We start from the raw sequence: 20,755 nt of genomic DNA, 5'->3' as shown, positions 1-20,755 counted from the left end.
GGATGTCAGAACTAGATATGAACATCATAAATATATTTATTGCACTACTTTCTTCCATTACATGTCAATTTTTTAAAAATCTAAATTCCATAAGTTCATTAATGAATTTTGATTAAAACTTATTAATGGACCTAAAAAACTTTGATTGAATCTATTCTAACTCTTGTGAATTTTTGAGTGCTTCGGAGTCTAAATATATATATTTTTATTATTTAAAAAAAATTAACATCACAACAATACTTGTGTTTATGTTTAAATTATGGTGCTGATTTAAGTATTACTGTGATATTGATTTTTAAAAATTAGTATTATAGCAATACTAGTGTGTTAAGCTATGATGTTGATATTTAAATTTCGATGCTAATTTTTAAAAATTAACACTAAAATATTTTTTATTCCATTTTATTAATAAAATCAATTTTCATTATTAATTTAATTTAATTTTTTTATTCTTTCATAATTATATATCAATTTTTTATTAATTCCTTTTATATTTTAAATTATAATTTAAAAATATTAAATTAACAATAAATAAATTTAAAGGAGTATTTATTAAAGTTTAATTTAATTTAAAAAAACAGAAGAAAGGAAATAAGGCATAGGTAAGAAAGGAAAGATCTTGCACTCATTAAGAAGAGAAAGAGAAGAGATAAAGAGATAAAGTTGAGAGGGATGAAATTTTAGGTATTCTCAAATTTAAAATTAAATTAAATAAAATAATTAATTTTGTAATATAATCTTGATTATATTACAAGACAGATTACATCCTATCAAACATAGTTCCAAATAAATAAAGGAGAAAGACAGATTATATTTTTAGTATAGTTCCAAGTAAATAAAAACCCTTCCCTTTCTTGCGACCTCTTGCGCTTAGTCCTATTCCGGCCGTCACCTCCTCCGTCTCCGACGGACACAGAAGCCTACTCACACCCTGCTTTTTCTCTTCTCCGCGCTGAAAGCCTGAAATCCGTATTTAAGATCGCGAGCAGCACCGTACCGTCAGAGCCTTCGCTTTCGCGAGACTCATCTCCTTTCATCTGGAGCAGTCCACATGTCATTCTGCAAGAGGTTACATCACTCTCCAGTCTAGCAACATCACTTCCCCTCTTCTCGACCTCGAGTTCAATCAGAGCAAGCGCCGCCGAGGACTCTTCTACGATTGAGTTAGCATTCTTTTTGGATTTAGGCTAGTGGTGTTTGTTGTTCAAGGGACTTCTAATGATTAATTGTTGTATGCATAGGTTGAACCTCGGAGTATTCCATTGGGAGTTGAATTAGCAGCAACACGACACCATCAACTCGGATGCTTGAGGTGGGTTCCTATCCATGTTTGGTATCAGCCATAATTGATAAGTAACACATAACAACAAACAACAACAACAATCATATAAACTCACGACCTACTCTGCTAGGAAATCAGAGAAAAGGATGAAAGAAGGGGATGGAAGATCACTTCGAGGAATTAACCTCCAATAATGATCAATTTAGGGAGGAATATTGTCAATATAAAATTACTAATAAATCTAATTTCTAATTTTTTAAAAAGGAAAAAAAATAATAAATCTAATGACCTATTTTAAATGATTTAAAAGAGAAAATTAATAATAAACCTATTGACCTATTCTAGAATAGGATAATATCTTGAAGTGGATATTTGAATATGTCTATTTGACAATCTTATCATCCTGTTTTTCTTCAAAAACAATCTTGTCCTTATGCTGATCTCTCTCTCTCTTTCTCTCTCTCTTTCTTTTTCTTTTGATGATTTTCATAAAATATCTTCTTATTGTGGACCAATTGAGATCTCTTTGTGATAAAGACAAATAAGCTTTTAAGATTCTTTCCATAATTGTGAAAAGCGCGTGCCTAGGCGCAAGGCGTAGTCAGGTGCGCCATTTACGCTTGAGTAGTGACTAGTGACCCAGGCACAATACTTGAAAGAAGCGTGCTTAAGCACGTGCCTTTTGAGAGGTTAAGGCATGATTGCCCTTGTCTTATTGAAGTGATTTTTTTTTTTTAAAGCCCAACCTAGACTTTTAAGTACCCTTTAAATTAATTAGGTTGTATGCATGCGACACTTTTTTCTAGCATGACTCTTCCTCTCCCCTAGAAAATGAACATAAACCTTTAATTAGATTGCATACATGCGACATATTTTTCTTGCATGAGCCCTAGAAAATGAATATCAATCTCCCTTGCAAACTAAATTCTCTTTGCGTGGCTCTTCAATATTTGAAGTTGTTTTTTCTTTAATTTGAAATTTGAGTTTGATTATCAAGATAAACTATTTTAATATTTGAATGTTAGTGAATTTTATATTTACACTATTGTTTAATAGTTTCTTGATTATAATTTTGTTAGCGAAATATGCACACAGAATTTCTTATATATATTTGAATTGTATAAATTTATCTCCAAAATGCCTTACTTCGTTAAGGTGTGCGTCTCACTTTACGCCTAGCGCCTCAAACCCTATAACACCTGTGCGCTTTTGGGTGCTTTATGCTTTAAATAACTATGATTCTTTCTTAAATTTGAAAAATTCCTTTGATGATAAGCGGTATTGTGTTAGTTTTTTGAATGTTTATGAGCATGCCAATATTTTCTTTTACTTCACTTAGTCTTGCGTTTAGTCATCTTCGAGTTACGATAAAAGAATACTCGATGTCATATCTGATGTCGTCGATAATGATAAGGTATCATTGTTTTGCTCTCTTGAATGAAGTAGAGAGTATTGTAGATGAAGTGATTTTAATTATTGGATCGCGATGATTGTGGTAGATGAATTAAGGGTAGTAAATGAACCGAACGTTTATGAACAAGCTTATTGCTTGGCTTGGTAAGAGCATGTTTATGCTCGTTCCATACACACGATCAATTAAATGAATAAGCTCGAATAACTCTTTAAATTAAACAAATAAACATGAACACATATGTGTTCAGCTCGGTAATGTTCGTGAATAGCGTTCGTGAACAATGTTCATAAATGTGAATCATGTTTATCAATAAAATTCTTATCAACATGCTAAATAAACAAAAAAAATTTCAAAACGAACAAATAAGTTTGTATTATCAAACTCAATAACCAACCTAACAAACTTAATATATAAAAATTTCAAACAATCAAATAAACTTAAATTGAGAGCTTGATAACATCTAAACGAACCAAACTCAAGCCAAACTTGAACCAAACTTAAGCTTATAAAGAAGAAACCAAGCCAAGCTTGAATAATTATTTAAAAACTTGGTTCATTTTAGGCTTGACTTGATTACCTTATCAAACAAACTTGAACACCACAAAGCTTGACTCAACTTGGCTTGTTTATAGACCTAGATAACCCTAGATGAATTCTTCTTATCACTATCAATGTTTATGTCTTTGTATGAATCACTTTTATAATTGTCTTTTTGTTGTTAGTGAATCCTTTTACCTTTTTTGTTTGTGGAATTTGTAACCTTTCTAAGGCATGAACTATATTGCCATTGTGTCATCTTGTACTTCATCGACACTTTCTTATATTTCACCTTTATGGAGATCATATTCTTCCATTGAGTTTTCTATTGGTTCAACCACCAATATTTCTCTTTTTCATACATTGATGACTTTAATGTTACTTGTTATTTCTCCGTGCTTCCTTATTAGTCTTCTCTTCTTGTAATCGTATAAAAGATAATGCAACTTTTACAATGCTAGGATAGTACATCTTAATCTCTTTTTAGATTTAGGTTGAAGTCTTTAAATAAAAATGTTCAACAATTTTCACTCTGACTAATCACGATTTGCTTAAAGAGTGGTATTTTGCTATTTTTGTCATAATTTGCTAATTTTTGGATAACTCCTCATCTACATTGTCATATGCATTATCATATGAGATGATGACCGTGTATAAATTCCTCCAATGATGTAGGTTTATGGTGTGACTTGAATGTACCAAGACTATCAAATTGCCTCCCTTTCCAAATATAGAAAAGTTATCTCCACCTTTGAATCATTTGGCATGCTATGAAGGAGAAAAAATCTCTCATCTCTCAAAACCTATCTAACAGGGTCTCTTCTTCTTCTCCAATAAGGGAATTCATCTCTATAGGATCTCCAGTTTGTTGTTATATGAAATTTTCCTATCATCGTGTTAGAATTGACTAAACATTTTCCTATCTATGACATTATCCATGATAATGTTATGAATTTTTATCTTTATATAAAATAACGAGTTAGATCTGCTATGTTATATGAAGCAGAATGTTAGACTATGAAGTGAATACCCGAACAAAAAATGAGAGTCTCATAGACAAGGATGTTAAAATGGATGTGCGAACATACGAGCAGTGTTCTAAATGGCATTGCAAGCGGCCGCCTAAACCCTAGGCAGCGCCTCGGTAGGAGGCAGACCTCACTCGTCTCGCTTTTGTCGGAGGTGGCCTTTTATGGCGGGTCAAACACGTAGGTTAAAAAAAAATTTTCGTTTCCTTCCCCTTTCGCCTCCTTCCACCTGCCTCGTCACTTCGCAGCTGCTGCCCGTCGCCGTTGTCACCCGCCACTGCAGTCATTAGCTAAGGTTTTAAAAAACCTAATTTTGATGGATAGATAGGATAAAAAAATGAGAATATTAGAGAGAAAGTCAGGTTGCACCTATTGAGAGAAAACTTTGAGAGACATTTAAAATGATATGGACACATACTTGGCATCTAATAGATACTCCAATTAGGCGATATGAGGCGATGACAGATATACACATCAATTGAGGAAGAGAGAGCAAGGAAAACTTTGTAAGTAACTATAAATTAGAATAATATTTATTTAAATATAGATGAGAATATAGTAGGAGATCAAACTTAATGGCGTAGGAGGATTCATGCCACTTTCACTAACAAGAGTTCGTAATGTGTTTCGTGTGTCGATGTTGCGGAGATATGTTATCGATCTGTTGCATGTGCTAGAGAGTTTGACGACACCTCTCTATCTAGACACTACTTACGAGGAACATCCACTCCATATCTTGGAGCACAAAGAACACCAACTTCGAAAGAAGAGGGTGCGTCTAGTGAAAGTAGCGTGGCAACATCATACTTATCGAGAGACTACTTAGAAACATGACGAAGACATACGAGAATGATTTTCTCACTTTTCCCTTTAAATGAACTGAAAAAAATTTGGAGGACCAAATTTCTTTTTAGGAGGGTAGGATGTTATATTTGTTAAAATAATAATAAAAATAATAAAGAGTGCGATTACAACATTTTAAATTTCTTGAACCTTTTTTGCAAAAGTATGATTAAAAAGTAAATCTTTAACTTTTTTTTTTCCCCTTTCTCCTCTTGTGACCTCTTCTTTTGCCTTAAAGAGCCGACAGTTTTATAATTTGCTAATTTTTGGATAACTCCTCATCTACATTGTCATATGCATTATCATACTCTTGAGGGATGAAAGGGGTGAAAAGACCATCTATAAATTTCTCCCATGATGGAGGTCTATGGTGTGACTTGAATATATTAAGACTATCAAAGAGCCTCTCTTTCCAAATATAGAAAAGTTATCTCCACCTTCGAATCATTTGGCATGCTATGAAGGAGAAAAAATCTCTCATCTCTCGAAATCCATCTAGCAGGGTCTCTTCTCCAATAAGGGAATTCATCTTTATAGGATCTCCAGTTTTTTGTTATATGAAATTTTCCTATCATCGTGTTAGAATTGACTAAACATTTTCCTATCTATGCCATTGTCCTTGATAATGTTATGAATTTTTATCTTTATATAAAATAACGAGTTATAAAGGGGAGCCTTGGCGCAATGGTAAAGTTGTTGCTTTGTGACGAAAAGGTCACGGGTTCGAATCTTAGAAACAACCTCTTGTAAAAAAACAGGGTAAGGCTGTGTACAATGGATCCTTCCCCGAGACCCCGCATGGCGGGAGCTTCGTGCACCAGACTGCCCTTTTTTATATAAAATAACGAGTTATACCTGCTATGTTATATGGAGCTGAATATTAGACTATGAAGTGAGTACACGAACAAAAAATGAGTCTCATAGATAAGGATGTTAAGATGGATGTACGAACATACAAGCAGTGTTCTAAATGGCATTGCAAGAGGCCGCCTAAGCCCTAGGCAGAGGCAAAACCTCACCCGCCATGCTTTTGTTGGAGTTGGCCTTTTATGGCGGGTCAAATGCGTAGGTTAAAAAAAAACTTTTGTTTCCTTCCCCTTCCGCCTCCGTCGACCTGCGGTTGCCTGTCGCCATTGTCGCCCACCATTGCAATTATTAGGTAAGGTTTTCAAAAATCTAATTTCGATGGATATATAGGATAAAAAACGAGAATATTAGACAGAAAGTCAGGTTGTACCTATTGAGAAAAAACTTTAAGACACATTTAAAATGATATGGACACATACTTAGGCATCTAATAGATACTCCAATTAGGTGATATGAGACGATGACAAATACACACATCAATTGAGGAAGAGAGATCAAAGAAAACTTAGTAAGCAACTATAAATTAAGATAATATTTATTTAAATATAGATGAGAATATAGTAGAAGATCAAGTTTAATGACATAGGAGGATTCATGCCATTTTCACTAACAAGAGTTCATAATGTGGTTTGTGTATGATGTTGCAGAGATATGTTTTTGATCCGTTGCATGTGCTAGAGAGTTTGACGACACCTCTCTATCCCGACACTACTTATGAGGAACATCCACTCCATATCTTGGAGCACAAAGAGCACCAACTTCGAAAGAAGAGGGTGCGTCTAGTGAAAGTAGCGTGATAACGTTATACTTATCGAGAGACTACTTAGAAGCATGACGAAGACATACGAGAATGATTTTCTCACTTTTCCCTTTAAGTGAACTGAAAAAAATTTGGAGGACCAAATTTCTTTTTAGGAGGGTAGGATGTTATATCTGTTAAAATAATAATAAAAATAATAAAGGGTGCGATTACAACATTTTAAATTTCTTGAATTTTTTTGCAAAAGTATGATTAAAAAGTAAATCTTTGACTTTTTTTTTTTTGCCCCTTTCTCCTCCGTGACCTCTTCTTTTGCCTTAAAGAGCCGACATTTTTATAATTTGCTAATTTTTGGATAACTCCTCATCTACATTGTCATACACATTATCATATGGGATGAAAGGGGTAAAAAGATCATCTATAAATTCCTCCCATGGTGTAGGTTTATGGTGTGACTTGAATATATTAAGACTATCAAAGAGCCTCCCTTTCCAAATATAGAAAAGTTATCTCCACCTTTAATGAAGCATGCTATGAAGGAGAAAAAATCTCTCATCTCTCGAAATCCATCTAGCAGGGTCTCTTCTCCAATAATGGAATTCATCTTTATAGGATCTTCAGTTTGTTGTTAATATGAAATTTTCCTATCATCATGTTAGAATTGACTAAACATTTTCCTATCTATGCCATTATCTATGATAATGTTATGAATTTTTATCTTTATATAAAATAACGAGTTAGACCTGCTATATTATATGAAGTCGAATGTTAGACTATGAAGTGAGTACACGAACAAAAAATGAGAGTCTCATAGATAAGGATGTTAAGATGGATGTACGAATATCCGAGCAGTGTTTTGAATGACGTTGCAAGCGGCCGCCTAAACCCTAGGCGGGAGGCAAACCTCACCCGCCCCGCTTTTGTCGGAGGTGGCCTTTTATGGCGGGTCAAACACGCAGGTTTAAAAAAAAAAACTTTGTTTCCTTCCCCTTCCGCCTCCTTCCACCCGCCTCTTCACTTCGCAGCTGTTGCTCGTCGCCGCTGTCGCCCGCCACCGCAGTCATTAGGTAAGGTTTTCAAAAACCTAATTTCGATGGATAATAGGATAAAAACCGAGAATATTAGACAGAAAGTTAGGTTGTACTTATTGAGAAAAAACTTTGAGAGACATTTAAAATGATATGAACACATTCTTAGGCATCTAATAGATACTCCAATTAGGCGATATGAGACGATGATAAATACACACATCAATTGAGGAAGAGAGATCAAAGAAAACTTAGTAAGCAACTATAAATTAGGATAATATTTATTTAAATATAGATGAGAATATAGTAGGAGATCAAGTTTAATGACATAGGAGGATTCATGCCACTTTCACTAACAAGAGTTCATAATGTGGTTTGTGTATGATGTTGCGGAGATATGTTTTTGATCCGTTGCATGTGCTAGAGAGTTTGACGACACCTCTCTATACTGACACTACTTATGAGGAACATCCACTCCATATCTTGGAGCACAAAGAGCACCAACTTCGAAAGAAGAGGGTGCGTCTAGTGAAAGTAGCGTGGTAGCGTTATACTTATTGAGAGACTACTTAGAAGCATGACGAAGACATACGAGAATGATTTTCTCACTTTTCCCTTTAAGTGAACTGAAAAAAATTTGGAGGACCAAATTTCTTTTTAGGAGGGTAGGATGTTATATATGCTAAAATAATAATAAAAATAATAAAGGGTGCGATTACAACATTTTAAATTTCTTGAATCTTTTTGCAAAAGTATGGTTAAAAAGTAAATCTTCGACTTTTTTTTGCCCCTTTCTCCTCCCGTGACCTTCTTTTGCCTTAACAAGCCGACATTTTTATTTTCCCTAAACCCTAAATTTCCTCATTCAACAAAAAAAACTCTCTAGCGGCCACAACCTCTTGTTGTTGCCGCCTTGCACCACCATAGCCTTGCAACGCCACCGCTGCCATAGCTTCACGACACCACCATCGTCCGTGCTATGCTATTGCTTCGCAACACTACTCTGCAATGTTGTCGTCATCTTAGCCCCATAAAGCCACTACTTTCGACATTTGCTATTGTGGTTGTTATCACCTTCATAGGCAGCTTCATACTGTCACAATCTCCATGGCATGTTAGAAGCAGCCATTGCCCATGCCAGAATCAATCGACGCCCATGTTGGAAGTATCATTTACCATGCTAGCTAGCCATTGTTAGCATTGTTGTTGCTTGCTACCAGCGATGTTGTGCCGCCCCACCTAGCACTAAATAGGAATTGATTGACCTTTTCACGGTAAGGTTTCTTTGCTTGCTACTAAAGGTTTCTATTGTATCACTTAGTGATTAATATAATTAAATTGTGATTGAGGAGTTTCTAATGGACCTTTATTTAGGACAGCAACTATAGCCCAGTGCTTGAGTTTACAATGTTTGGGACTTATGATTCCCAAGGAGGTGGATTGGAAATATGAGTTAGAAGTGACCATGGAGCCTCAAGGCACATAATATAACATACGGTGGAATTTCTTTATTCAAGGTGGAGTTTTCTTGCTTGTTTCACTTTCATACCTTGTGCACGATGAATTCTGTTAAAATAGATTTAATTCTAAAGCATTTGAAAATGAATTCTTTATATGATCTTATTTCTTCTCTTGTTGATCAATATATGCTTTCACATTGCTGGTCCTTATTTGATCTTATTGTTACTCATCCCTTATTGTTCTTTTTAAAATTTGTTTGACATAATTAAAATAGAGATTTAAAGAACATGTGTATCAATAGTAATATTTTAATAGAATATGAATTATTCTAAAAATTTGAGAGAAAGTTTAAGATGTAATTAGATATCCAAATAAATAAAGTAATTGTTATATGATTTATATTTGACGTTTTGAAATGAGTTGCGTGTTATCTGTTCTAAGTTAAGAAAACTATAAACGAACTACTTTAACCGTAGAGTTTCAACTCTACGATTTAAAAGGGGTTGTGTCAACCTTATGCTAAATTAAGAGAATGATGAATGTAATACTAGAGGTTTAGAACTTCGGCTCCGTCCTCTAAAAGAGCAGTGTGACTACTTGTAATTTGGGTTTCAACTCCACTCTCTAATAGTCGTGTGATTCCTTGTAGTCTTGAGCTTCGGTTTTGCTCTCTCATATTTTGCATGATTACTTGTAGTATAGAGTAGTTGACTCGTACACAAAGAGTTGTGTTATAACTTATAGTTTAGAGCTTCAACTTCCCCCTTTAAAGGAGCTACGAGACTACATATAGTTTAGAGTTTTACCTTTATCTTTTAAGAGTTGCATGATTATTTGTAGTCTTGAACTTTGACCCGGAGTTGCGGGTCGTTCACCCTATCTATACGATGCATACATATGATGTATTTCGTTAAGAGTGGATTGCAGGTTGTTCACTCTCATATACGATGTATCTTTTTTTGGTGGGTTGCAAGTTGCTCACCTTTATATTTACATTTATACATAATGTGTTAAAGACGAATGATATGGAGATATAATTTGTAAATCATGTATATTTTCATACACATCTTATCTCCACTTTGCACTTTGTGCTTAGTCTCCTTTTTCTTTGACCTCTAGGTTAGTGCTATAACATCAGTAGAGTGACTTTAGAGGTATTCATGTAGTTTAGTAAGTTTTTCTCTATATTTTGCTTTGACAGTTGTTACAGTTGGTGGAGAGCGAATCTAGTGTCGCAGCAAGCCTAGCTTTTATGGGGCGTGACAATATGGTATCAGAGCCGTGGTCTAGACTGGATGCTGGGTGGCCTTGAACGGAGTTGAGGGGAGGCTCGAAACAGGTCAAAAGTGACTAGATACTTACGAAGAGGTCTGAAGCAGGTCAAGAGTGATCGGATGCTTGAGAGGAGGTCGGACCATGAGAATAATAATAGTCTTTCATTTGAAGAGAGGATTGTTGGGAATACAATCAAAGTCTCACTTTGGAAATATATGAAAAAATCATGAGTTTAAACGATGAAAGATATTTTCATTGGTATGAGACCTTCTGGGTAGAACTCAAAAATAAATTAATAAGGCTTAGGTCCAAAGTGGAGAATATCATATCGTTGTAAAGATATGTGAAATCTTTTGGCCTTAACAAGTGGTTATGTTAGGTTCATGCAAGGTTGTCGGTACCTATAGGACTGGGGTTGATTCCCATTAGGTGTGGAATGTCCTATTGGTTGCCTCAACCCCTCCTTGCATGCGCTACTGTTGTTGGACGAAGCCTCTATGATTTACCTCCCTTCTAGATAAGGGGGTACCTTGGAGGGATTGTCGAGGTGATAGTTTCACTTTTTGCTGCCAATGATTTAAAATCTTGTACCGTTCTTGTTGAAGAATTGTTTCGATAAATTATGATACTACTTGGCATTAAGACAATGTCTCTCGTGTTGAGTATTATTTGTGTTAACACTCGACATCTCTTTTTTATCATTATTTTAGAGCTTTCCTTTAAACTTTAAAAGTACTTTGCGATCAAATAAAAAACATTAATGTCCTTCTCTATTTCAACGATCCTGCTTGTTTCTTATATAAATCATCGCTGCCAACCCCTCTGTCCTTTTACAAAAACAATCCTCATATTTAAAACTTTTAGTTACAACTAATTTGTCATCTCCTATATCTTAACAATTGTCTTATTACATTTGTTACTACTAAACTAAAACTCTACCCATGGAGAATACTCCATCATGCCAGTCCCAAGCAGGGATATATGAGGAGGGATGCATTAAGCCGCTAGCTATGTATGGATCATCATAAGCAAATTTAGCAATTGGTAAAATATAATTCTATTTTTCTAATTTCATATCCACCACTTGACGCCTAAGAATATTTCCAACCAGTGTTCTAAAACGCGGGCTAGGCGGCCGCCTAGGCGCCGCCTAGTCGCTGTGCGGCGGCCCTCGGCGGGCCTCGGCGGGCCTCGTCGGCCCTAGTCATCGTCGCGGCACGTCTCCGGCGACGCCGGACGCGTCCGCAGCCGCCGGACGCGTCTTAGGACGCGTCCGACAGCATCGCGTGATGCTTCCAGCGGCGCTGGAAGCTTTCCGCGACGCTTCCGGCGCCGCTGGAAGCAACGGCAGACTTCGCCGGACACGTCCGGCGGAGCTTCCGGCGGCGCCGGAGGCCTCCCGCGAGGCACCGGTGGCAGCCGGTGGCGTCCGCGCTGTCGCGCGAGTCGCGAGTCTCGCGACAGTGTTGCGTCGCGAGACGGCGTTTTTTGTTTTTTGTTTTTAATTTAATAAATTCAAACAATTCCTTTAAAATTTAAATATATTTAAAATTTATTTTTTTAATAAATTTTATTAATTGATATAAAACAAATTTAAATATATAAAATTCCATTATTAATTTTATAATTTATTATTTAATATTTATATAATCACTAATCAGATTTTAATATATAAATAATATATTTAACTTTTTTAATAAATAATATTAAATATTAATTTATATATTAACAGATTTAAAAATTATAATAAATATTATCATTTATCAGATATTCAGATTTAAAAAATAAAATTTTTTTAGCATACATAGTTAGATCTCCATTGCTATGAAATTATTTAAAACAACATTTAGATTTGTATATGACATTATCCACAGTCCACATGAAACAAGGAATACCGAGGAATCCGCCTAGCGCCGCCTAGTCCCCGCCTAGGCGGCCTAGGCGCTAGGCGCTAGGCGCTGGTCCGCCGCCCGACTAGCGCCTAGCGAATTTTAGAACCTTGTTTCCAACTATGTTTGACAACCTCATATTTGTCCATCAATCTGGTGGAATGCAGATGACAACATAAGTTAGGCTCCAAACCATCGAGTTTTTAAAAAATAACTAACTGCACTACAAGGTAATGCAGTCTAACAATCTCCTAAAAAACAAGTTGGTTAATAAAATCATTTATTTTATTGAGAGGAATAAAATGCACAATTTTCGAGAACCTATCTACAACTCCAATTGTTTGTTTTATTTGCAAGGAATGAAATGTCATTTTCAAACACATACCTATATCCTCTAAAATGTAGTCATTTCTCCAGGTAACCCTTAAATGGACTTATGACGTTTGATACCCAGATCAGATACTTGTAGAATCCAATGCAATATCATAGGGTGATTATTTATATAATTCCACAACCATAGTGGGCCATGGTGCAGTCGACCTCAGCAAAAGAACATAACTTCTTTGCTGCCTATGAATCTTCTTCCATCACATGACTCCTGATGTAGATTTACAGTTAAAAGTAGAGCTCAAATAGTCCATATTGGAATATGCTTCAATCTGTATGTTTTAAAGTAAACGTTTGGTACAACCTCTGGTTTTGGAAAGTCTAGCAATGTAAGCATACTTCATGTTTGTAGCATGGGTTTAGGTATTGGCACAACTTTGAGAAACACATAATGTTTTACTTGCATAATGTAGATTTTGCTCGCTTTTATAGTTTCTTATCCTTTATATATGTGTTAGAAAACGTCTGTTGTTATCACAGGGTAGCTATCATCTTTAGGATGTCTGGAAGTTCTTCTATCAAGAATGAACTTGAACCTGATTTTCATGGTTATTACAAGCACCATTTCTTGGAGCTGTTTCCTCAAAATGGTGGTCATGTTTCACCTCCTTTCGAGTCAGATTTGGATCCACTTTTAGGATACCAAACAGGAGAGGCTGAAACAGTTATTACTCCAAAGAATTGTGAGACTGATAAAAGTTATCATCCTCCCATATCGTTCTTTGCCAGAGTAATTGGTGAAGAGCTTTCAGAATATAAGAAAGAGACATTGAAGGCAATACTACACCAGACTGTGGTTTGTCTTAATCAGGAAGCAGATGAGGTGCATTTCCATTAAACTTCTTCATTCTGCTACTATGACATTGTTTTCCTTGTAAAATCTAGAAAATTTTCATGATAGGTTTGGATATACAAGTAGTGTTTCAGAACCAATCTCTTCAAATGATAACCTCAACTTTGATCCTTGTGATTGTATTCTTATTATATACATTTATTTCCAAGTTTCATGTCATGCCTACTGATGCATTTATAATAACCAATTTGTTCTAAAAGTCCTTGTTTTTTTTTTTTGCTGTTCTTGATAAGAACTCAACAAGGTTTTAAAAGATATCTATAACCCCTATTACCCATTCGGAAACTGGTTGCAGATATTTCGCCATATCCTAGCAACTCTCCAAATCTCATCAGATCTGCAGGCGAAAGAGCAGTTGCCATGTAATTCAACTTTCTTCATTAAAGAGACCAGTGAGCTTCTTGGTAGTAAGAAGAGAAAGTCGTCTTCTTCTCCTGACAAATGTGAAAGTTTCTCTAACACTCTCAATTTCAATTCTCAGGTTGTTAAAAAGGTACTTTAGAATTATATCTTATATTTAATCATTATTGATACTGTCCTCTGCTTGCAACTGATTTCTCTTTCGTCTATCTGATGCTTCGGATTAACATCCTGACTTATTGCTTGTGATATATAAAATTGCATGCAACCTAATGTCCCTATGCCTTTATTTCTATGACTATCTCTACCTTCCATGGTTGCACTAATTAAGAAGACTCTGGCCCCTCGGGATGGTACGGTGGCTGAGGCATGGGGTGTTACCACATTAGGTCTTGGAGTCGAAACTCGGCGTGTCCGAGCATGCCTTCTCCCATACCTTGGCCACTGCACTATTGGCTAGTACCCACTCGTGATTTATCTCTTCTGTGTTAGCCTAGGAATGGATTGGCAAGGGCGCTAGGGTGAGCAAATCGCCTTTTGACACACTAATTAATTAAGAAGAATTTGAAAAATTAGGCTTCTAACATAATCATGTAATTTGTTGAGGGTACTAATGTAATTTTTTTTTGATGAGTTTGTACTCTTGCATTAATGGAGCCTTAGCTAGCTGTTCCTTATGTGGACTAACATTTAAAGATCTATGATCCATGGTATAAGATGTTGATCCATGCCGGTCGTCATGGGTGGAATTTATAGTTTTGCTCATCAATATGCACAACACCGGGCTTGAAGCTATGAGATTGCAGAGGCCACTGTGACCTCGTGGTAGGTCGTACAGGTTGCAAAGGCCGCTGTGACCTTGCAGCGAGTCACACAGGTCGATCGTGAGGCCGTTGCGACATCACGGTGGGTTGTAGATGCCGTTGCAATGTCACAGCGATGGATGATAACATGATGTTATCAACATCTTTTTAAAATTTTCAGTTTTTTTTTTTCCATTTTCTGTATTATTTTATTTTTGTTTCCACAAAAAATTGCTTTCCCTTTGTTAATTTTTTTTCTTTATCTGTCTATGGTTTCCTTCATGTGTCCACCAGGTAAAGAAAAAGTCTCATAAAAGATGAAGAAAGCAATAATTTAATATAATATAATTTGTAACCAAACAAAATATAATATTAATAATGAATTAAATTATCATATATTTAAATTTAATTTAATTTTAAATTTTTTATAATAAATCCAAATTAAATTCAATGTAAACTTACTTGATTGTGTTATGTTTAATCCATTTTTACTCAATAAGCATTAAATATTTCATGAAATAATATGAAATTTAGCTCAATAGTAAGCATCTATAATAATCATCTACAACCATAATAATCAAATATTATATTTTATATTTAAAAAGCTACTAAAATCACCTCATCATGGTGTGTTATGAAACTGTATTATTCCAGTTATAAACCGAAACTCCGACACGCCTTGAAATTTTAAAGCTTGTATGACCTACCTTTTCATTTTTTATATTTCTAGAAAACTGTATTGTCAAGTAGTAGATGAACCTTGATCAGATTCGATATAAATCCTATTCATAAAACTCATCTCGAAAAGCCTTCCCGGTCTGAAAATGTGCGTTTGCTACACCTGCAAATCTTAGATATTTGGAAGGAGGAGTGGAATTGCATTGGCACTTGCCATGGAGTTTGGCTATGTAACTCACAATAGAGGATGAAACAATTTTCTTTTGTACTTGAGCTCTAAAAGGAGTAAACCACTTGAGATTATATAGACATGTTCATCTGAACCCTACAAATATTGTAGATATTAGGTGAGCCATGAACTTGGATTGCTTTTAGTATATAGTTGATATTTAATTTAATCTCGTGTAGGTAGTTTAATCATTAGGAATTAGGTTAGAGTCCTACTATGTATGGATGTAATTTTAATTATTTGGGATTATGTTAAGTCTTGTATATGGATATAAGTTTTTTCAATTTTTTATTGATTGTTATTTTTATTCTTAACTTGGTACTGGAGCAGATCAAATCTTAGGGTTCTAGTCTTTTTCCTCCAACCACACCCAATTTGTTCATGTTCCATCCACTTAAGACTGTTAGTTGATGTCATTGAAGCTGCTGCAACAAGAGGTTCTCCCTTTGATGACTGTTCTCCAACTGCCACATTGTGAGGATGTGTCTATATAATTCTGCTCTCCCATAAATTCCCTTTTGCCTCGTTACCACACTGCAACAACAAGCAATCTCCCCTGCAAATTACCTTTCCAGCTATTTGGCAGTCAAAGTAAACAAGACCACAGCCATTCTTTGCGGTTATTGTGCAATCTCTGCTCTCACAGCGTTCATTTCTGTTTTAAAAAAGGTAGATCCGCTACTTTAACGGACCCCCCTAGTGTCTCTAAGCAGAGGCTCCTTTTTGTGTCTCATCATCATCCTACCCTACCATCATTTTTGTGCCTCTACCAAAATGCCCTGCTGTACCATCACTAATTGTTTGACATTGACAGTCAACATGGCAACCTCTCCCTCAATATCTCAAGGTATAACCCTTCGTCATTGCGCCTGATTTTTCTCCTACCCTGCAAACAATGTTTGTTGCCAGATATTTGTCTGTTACGTTTTCCGTTAGTGTGAGCTTGTCAGTCATCGCTCTTGATTTCGAGTGCCTCATAACCCTTCCCCTTTTCCAACCCCTTCATTTAAATTTCACTCGTAATGCCCACCTCTTATTGATTTCAGAAGAGCAAACTAGTTTCATGCAGGTGCCCACCTAGTGGGCCTTGTGTCTTTCCTCTAGCACCAGCTACATAGTTTGCCTCCTCTATCTCTTGTTCAAAGTTTAATTCTTTGTTTGTCATGCTCTTAGCCATATGTTGCCCTTACCACGACTTCACTTCTATACTCCAGCCAAAAAAATTTGACAATCTTGGAGGAAAGATAGTACATGTCTTAACAATACTCCAGCCTCTTCCCTCTTTATTCAGTTTATTATGTGCTACTTGTATGCACCACTTCAAAGAGAAGTGCACTGGCGAGATTTATTCTTGAGATCTCTCTTCACTTCTTCACTTTTTTTTTATTCTCTTTGTTGATTTGTTGATCTGTTAAGAAACAAATGTTCCTTCAAATCTTTATTTTCCTACATGTATTTTCATTTCACCAAGTTCATGTCTTAGTCTGCAATTACTATTTTACGTAAAAGCCAGAGATGCATATATACTCATCTTGAGAAAAGTGTTAAAAGTTATTAGGCTAATAGTTTTATTGTAGTGGATATAGTCCCACATTAGATATTTTTAGTGTTTTATTACTTAGTCCTAGAAGCACTATGTATGTATTTCTTATCAATAAAACAGGCAATACGATATTTTCTTCCCCTAAATTGAACATTTTTATCCTTTGCTGATCCACAACAAAATCTTATTTCTTCATCGTCTACATCCTCTTTCAATCGCAAAGAAAAGAACATGAGATAATTCTGTCTTCGTTGTACATCTTTATGTGATAGGTTAGGAGATATAACTTGAAATTGCGAGTCCTACCTAGCAAGTACCTATGAGCATGCTCAATTTCTCTACAAGCATATAACAATTCATTTACTCGCAAATGCAAGGGTAACTACACAACAACAGCCAAGCCTTATCCCACTAGGTGAGGTCGGCTCTATGGATCTTTTTACGCGGCTCTATCCCCTACTATATAATCATTTATACGTAAATAAACTTTATCTTGTTTTATTGTTACTAACCAAGTATTTTTTGGTTTTCCTCGTTTGATGTGTGTATTTGTCATAGTTTCATATCGCTTAACTGGAGCATTTATTTATCGTCTAAGTACATACTTATACCATCTCAAACGTCTCTCAGAATTTACCCTCAATAGATGCAACTTCGACTTTCTCTCTAATACTCTCATTTCTTATTATATCCATCTTTGTATGTTCACACATCCACGTTAATATTCTCATTTCTGCAACTCTTATCTTTTGCTCATGTGCTCAAGTCATAGTCCAACATTCAACTCCATATAATATAGCAGGTCTAACTATAATTTTGTAGAATTTTCCTTTAAGTTTTAGAGGTATTTTACAATCACATAAAATATCCGACATTATCCTCCATTTCAACTATCTTACTTGTATTCTAGATAAGACATCTTTCTCAATCCCTGCATCATTTTATAAAAATGATCCTAAATATTTAAAGCTGTTAGTTCCAGACAACTCGTGTATCAAATTATAATTAAAGTTACTGAATCCCTCTACATTAAGATAGTATAGAGATGTCTTGGGCCGTCTTCCAATGAATGTAACAATAGGATGATGGACTTAGGATTCAAATGTTATTGCTTAGGGGGTTTAGATGTAAAATGGGGGGGTTTGGGTTCTAAAACTACGATATGAAATAGCAAAGAAAGTAATGAAATCTAATCATAATAAATGAAAGACATTGCAATTAATGAAAATCTAATTTAACAATTTCAAAAAATTGAAAACACTTAAGGTAATCATGAAACTAACTTGAAACGAAACATAATCTAGCCTAAATTGCATCCAAATGAAAGATACAAACATAACTAACATTCAAATAAACTAAAGCATGACAAGAATAAGCATTGCAAGAAGTTTAACGATCTTAAATGCGACAACTAAGTAACAAAGTGATTGGGATATTTCATCGAACGTGTTGCAAGTGTAAATCAAATTAGACCAAGTGTGTGTAATCTAAACATGGGGATCACTTCAATACAAGCATTCAGCACACAATTAACAATACAAGCAACAAGAATAAACAACCAACACATAAAAACATCAACCAAGCCTCGGATGGATCGTGTGGATGGAAGGGCGGACTTTGCTCTTCTAACTTGAAGAGGAGAGGTGGATGCTTTGGATGTGGTGGAGGGGCTGCTGCGATCTGTGTAGAACGAACTCTTCCCTTCTAACCCGAAGAGAAGAGTGGCTGCCATAGCAGGAAATGGGCCTGCCTCTCTTCTAACCCTAAGAAGAGGCGGTTGGAGGTGAAGAGGAATGAAGATAATTGGAGAATTTGCTGACGGATTGACTCTCTTCTTTAATATGAAGAAGAGAGGTGGAAGGAAAGGAGATGGAGCCTCTTCCTAACTCGGTTGACGATGCTGGCTTGTGGGATGATGGATGAGCCCTCTTCTTCTAATCCGAAGAAGAGATATGGATGTTGTTATGCCCCAGGTAGTTCCTGCCAGAAGAAATATCGGCAGCATCTCTCCTGTATGGGTGACAATATGAAACTTCCTACAATGCCCTTAGGGCCACATATACCTCGGCCAACACGACCGGAACAATAACAATATATATTAAGCAAGCACCCACGTAATTTAATAGTAAAAACCAAACATAAGCAACGATAAGGAAATCATCTCAAATATGCTATTCAACTATACCCATAAAACTCAAATCTTATTCGTACTCAACTACACCCATAAAATTCAAATCAAACGACGCAAATAAAATCAACTCACCTCTTCTGCCGTCCAGGCAGACATGTAGCAGAACATATCCAAATAAAACTATATTGACAAATAAAGGAAAAACCATACAATATCCATAGAGCAAAACCAAAACATAGTCTGGATAGTATAATAAGAAAACCAAAAGACCAAACAACATCCTTGCAACCTGCAGGGGGACTAGCAACTGGAGATCTCCGGACAGCCTCAACCTGAAATTGTAATATCAACGGGTTGAGTCCACTCCTCAGCGGGTAACTACTGACATGCATAGTAAGAACTAACAACTAATAATAAATATGCGTACAGTCTCCTGGATATACATATCAAATGAAAAATGCCAAACTGTAAGGAACAGGAGTATTTGTACTAACCAGGATCTGGTATAAGGATAACAACGTCGTCAGACCGAGAGTATCATAAATCCTATATGCATGTCAAACATATGCATCCACCAAATATGCAGCAAATAAGTGCAACAAACACAAGCAATAAATGCAGTCAGTGCATATGATGCAACATGTCTTGGTCACCCTTGACGCCAGTCAGCCGTCTCACACACGATGGTGAGACGAGTGGGTAGGGTTATGACAACCGTGCACTTTACCATCACTGCTCCTGATGAGTGACCGAGTGGACGGGATGCTGTCGGAGTACACCTATCCTCCTTACCCCAAATCATAAGTGGGGGAGCTTAATGCTCTTATCTCCCTGAGCCAGTCCAGAGGAGGGATCTCTGTCCTACTACCACGCTGCGTCACACTACCAATGAGTGGACCAACGGAGCCCTTGACAGAGCAACCTGCTGCAACACACCCTGCCTGATAAAAACCACTAACCCATGAGTGGTTGTGTGCAGATCCATGTAACTGGCGATGTGCTCAACAATAATGGAGCCAACAATCGCACAGCATGCAATCATACAAGATGATGCATGATACTGAGCATGGAAATATCCTGATCCTATCCATCTCTACCAAAATGTGTACCAAAAGATATATGGATCAAATAATATAATCTAGGTACACAGGTCAGGTATGGTAAAATGTCCTGAACATAATAAGGCATAGTATGTCATTACCTTAAGGTCATATATAATCAAAGAAACATGAATGCATCAGCAGGAAATAAATATAGCATGCTCAAATATAGATAATGACATACCGATGCAAAAATGAACATAAATATTACTAAGCATATCAACATGACATATCAAAATAGATAAGTCAAAGTATCCGCCTCCAATGTAGATCGAGCTAATCAACCT

At 35.9% G+C, this 20,755-nt stretch overlaps 1 protein-coding gene across 5 annotated transcripts in view; it reads left to right on the top strand.

Annotated features, from left to right (window-relative positions):
* The first annotated feature begins 824 nt into the window (after window positions 1-824).
* LOC122001426 overlaps window positions 825-20,755 on the top strand; it is a 29,886-nt gene continuing 9,955 nt past the window's right edge. The window contains exons 1-5 of one of the 5 annotated variants that reach the window (XM_042556156.1): window positions 825-1,163; window positions 1,242-1,312; window positions 9,139-9,276; window positions 13,252-13,594; window positions 13,920-14,105. In XM_042556156.1, the coding sequence (XP_042412090.1) occupies window positions 13,271-13,594; window positions 13,920-14,105 (510 nt within the window). In that variant the 5' untranslated portion in view covers window positions 825-1,163; window positions 1,242-1,312; window positions 9,139-9,276; window positions 13,252-13,270. Of the gene's footprint in view, window positions 1,164-1,241; window positions 1,313-8,440; window positions 9,034-9,133; window positions 9,277-13,251; window positions 13,595-13,919; window positions 14,118-20,755 lie in introns of those variants that run through there. The other 4 variants (XM_042556152.1, XM_042556154.1, XM_042556153.1 and 1 more) reach the window with 4 other exon arrangements.

Source organism: Zingiber officinale, chromosome 7A, assembly GCF_018446385.1.
Source record: "Zingiber officinale cultivar Zhangliang chromosome 7A, Zo_v1.1, whole genome shotgun sequence".
Taxonomy (NCBI): Eukaryota; Viridiplantae; Streptophyta; class Magnoliopsida; order Zingiberales; family Zingiberaceae; genus Zingiber; species Zingiber officinale.
Note: the sequence above shows the minus strand (reverse complement) of the source record. Positions and strands in the feature narration are given on the sequence as shown.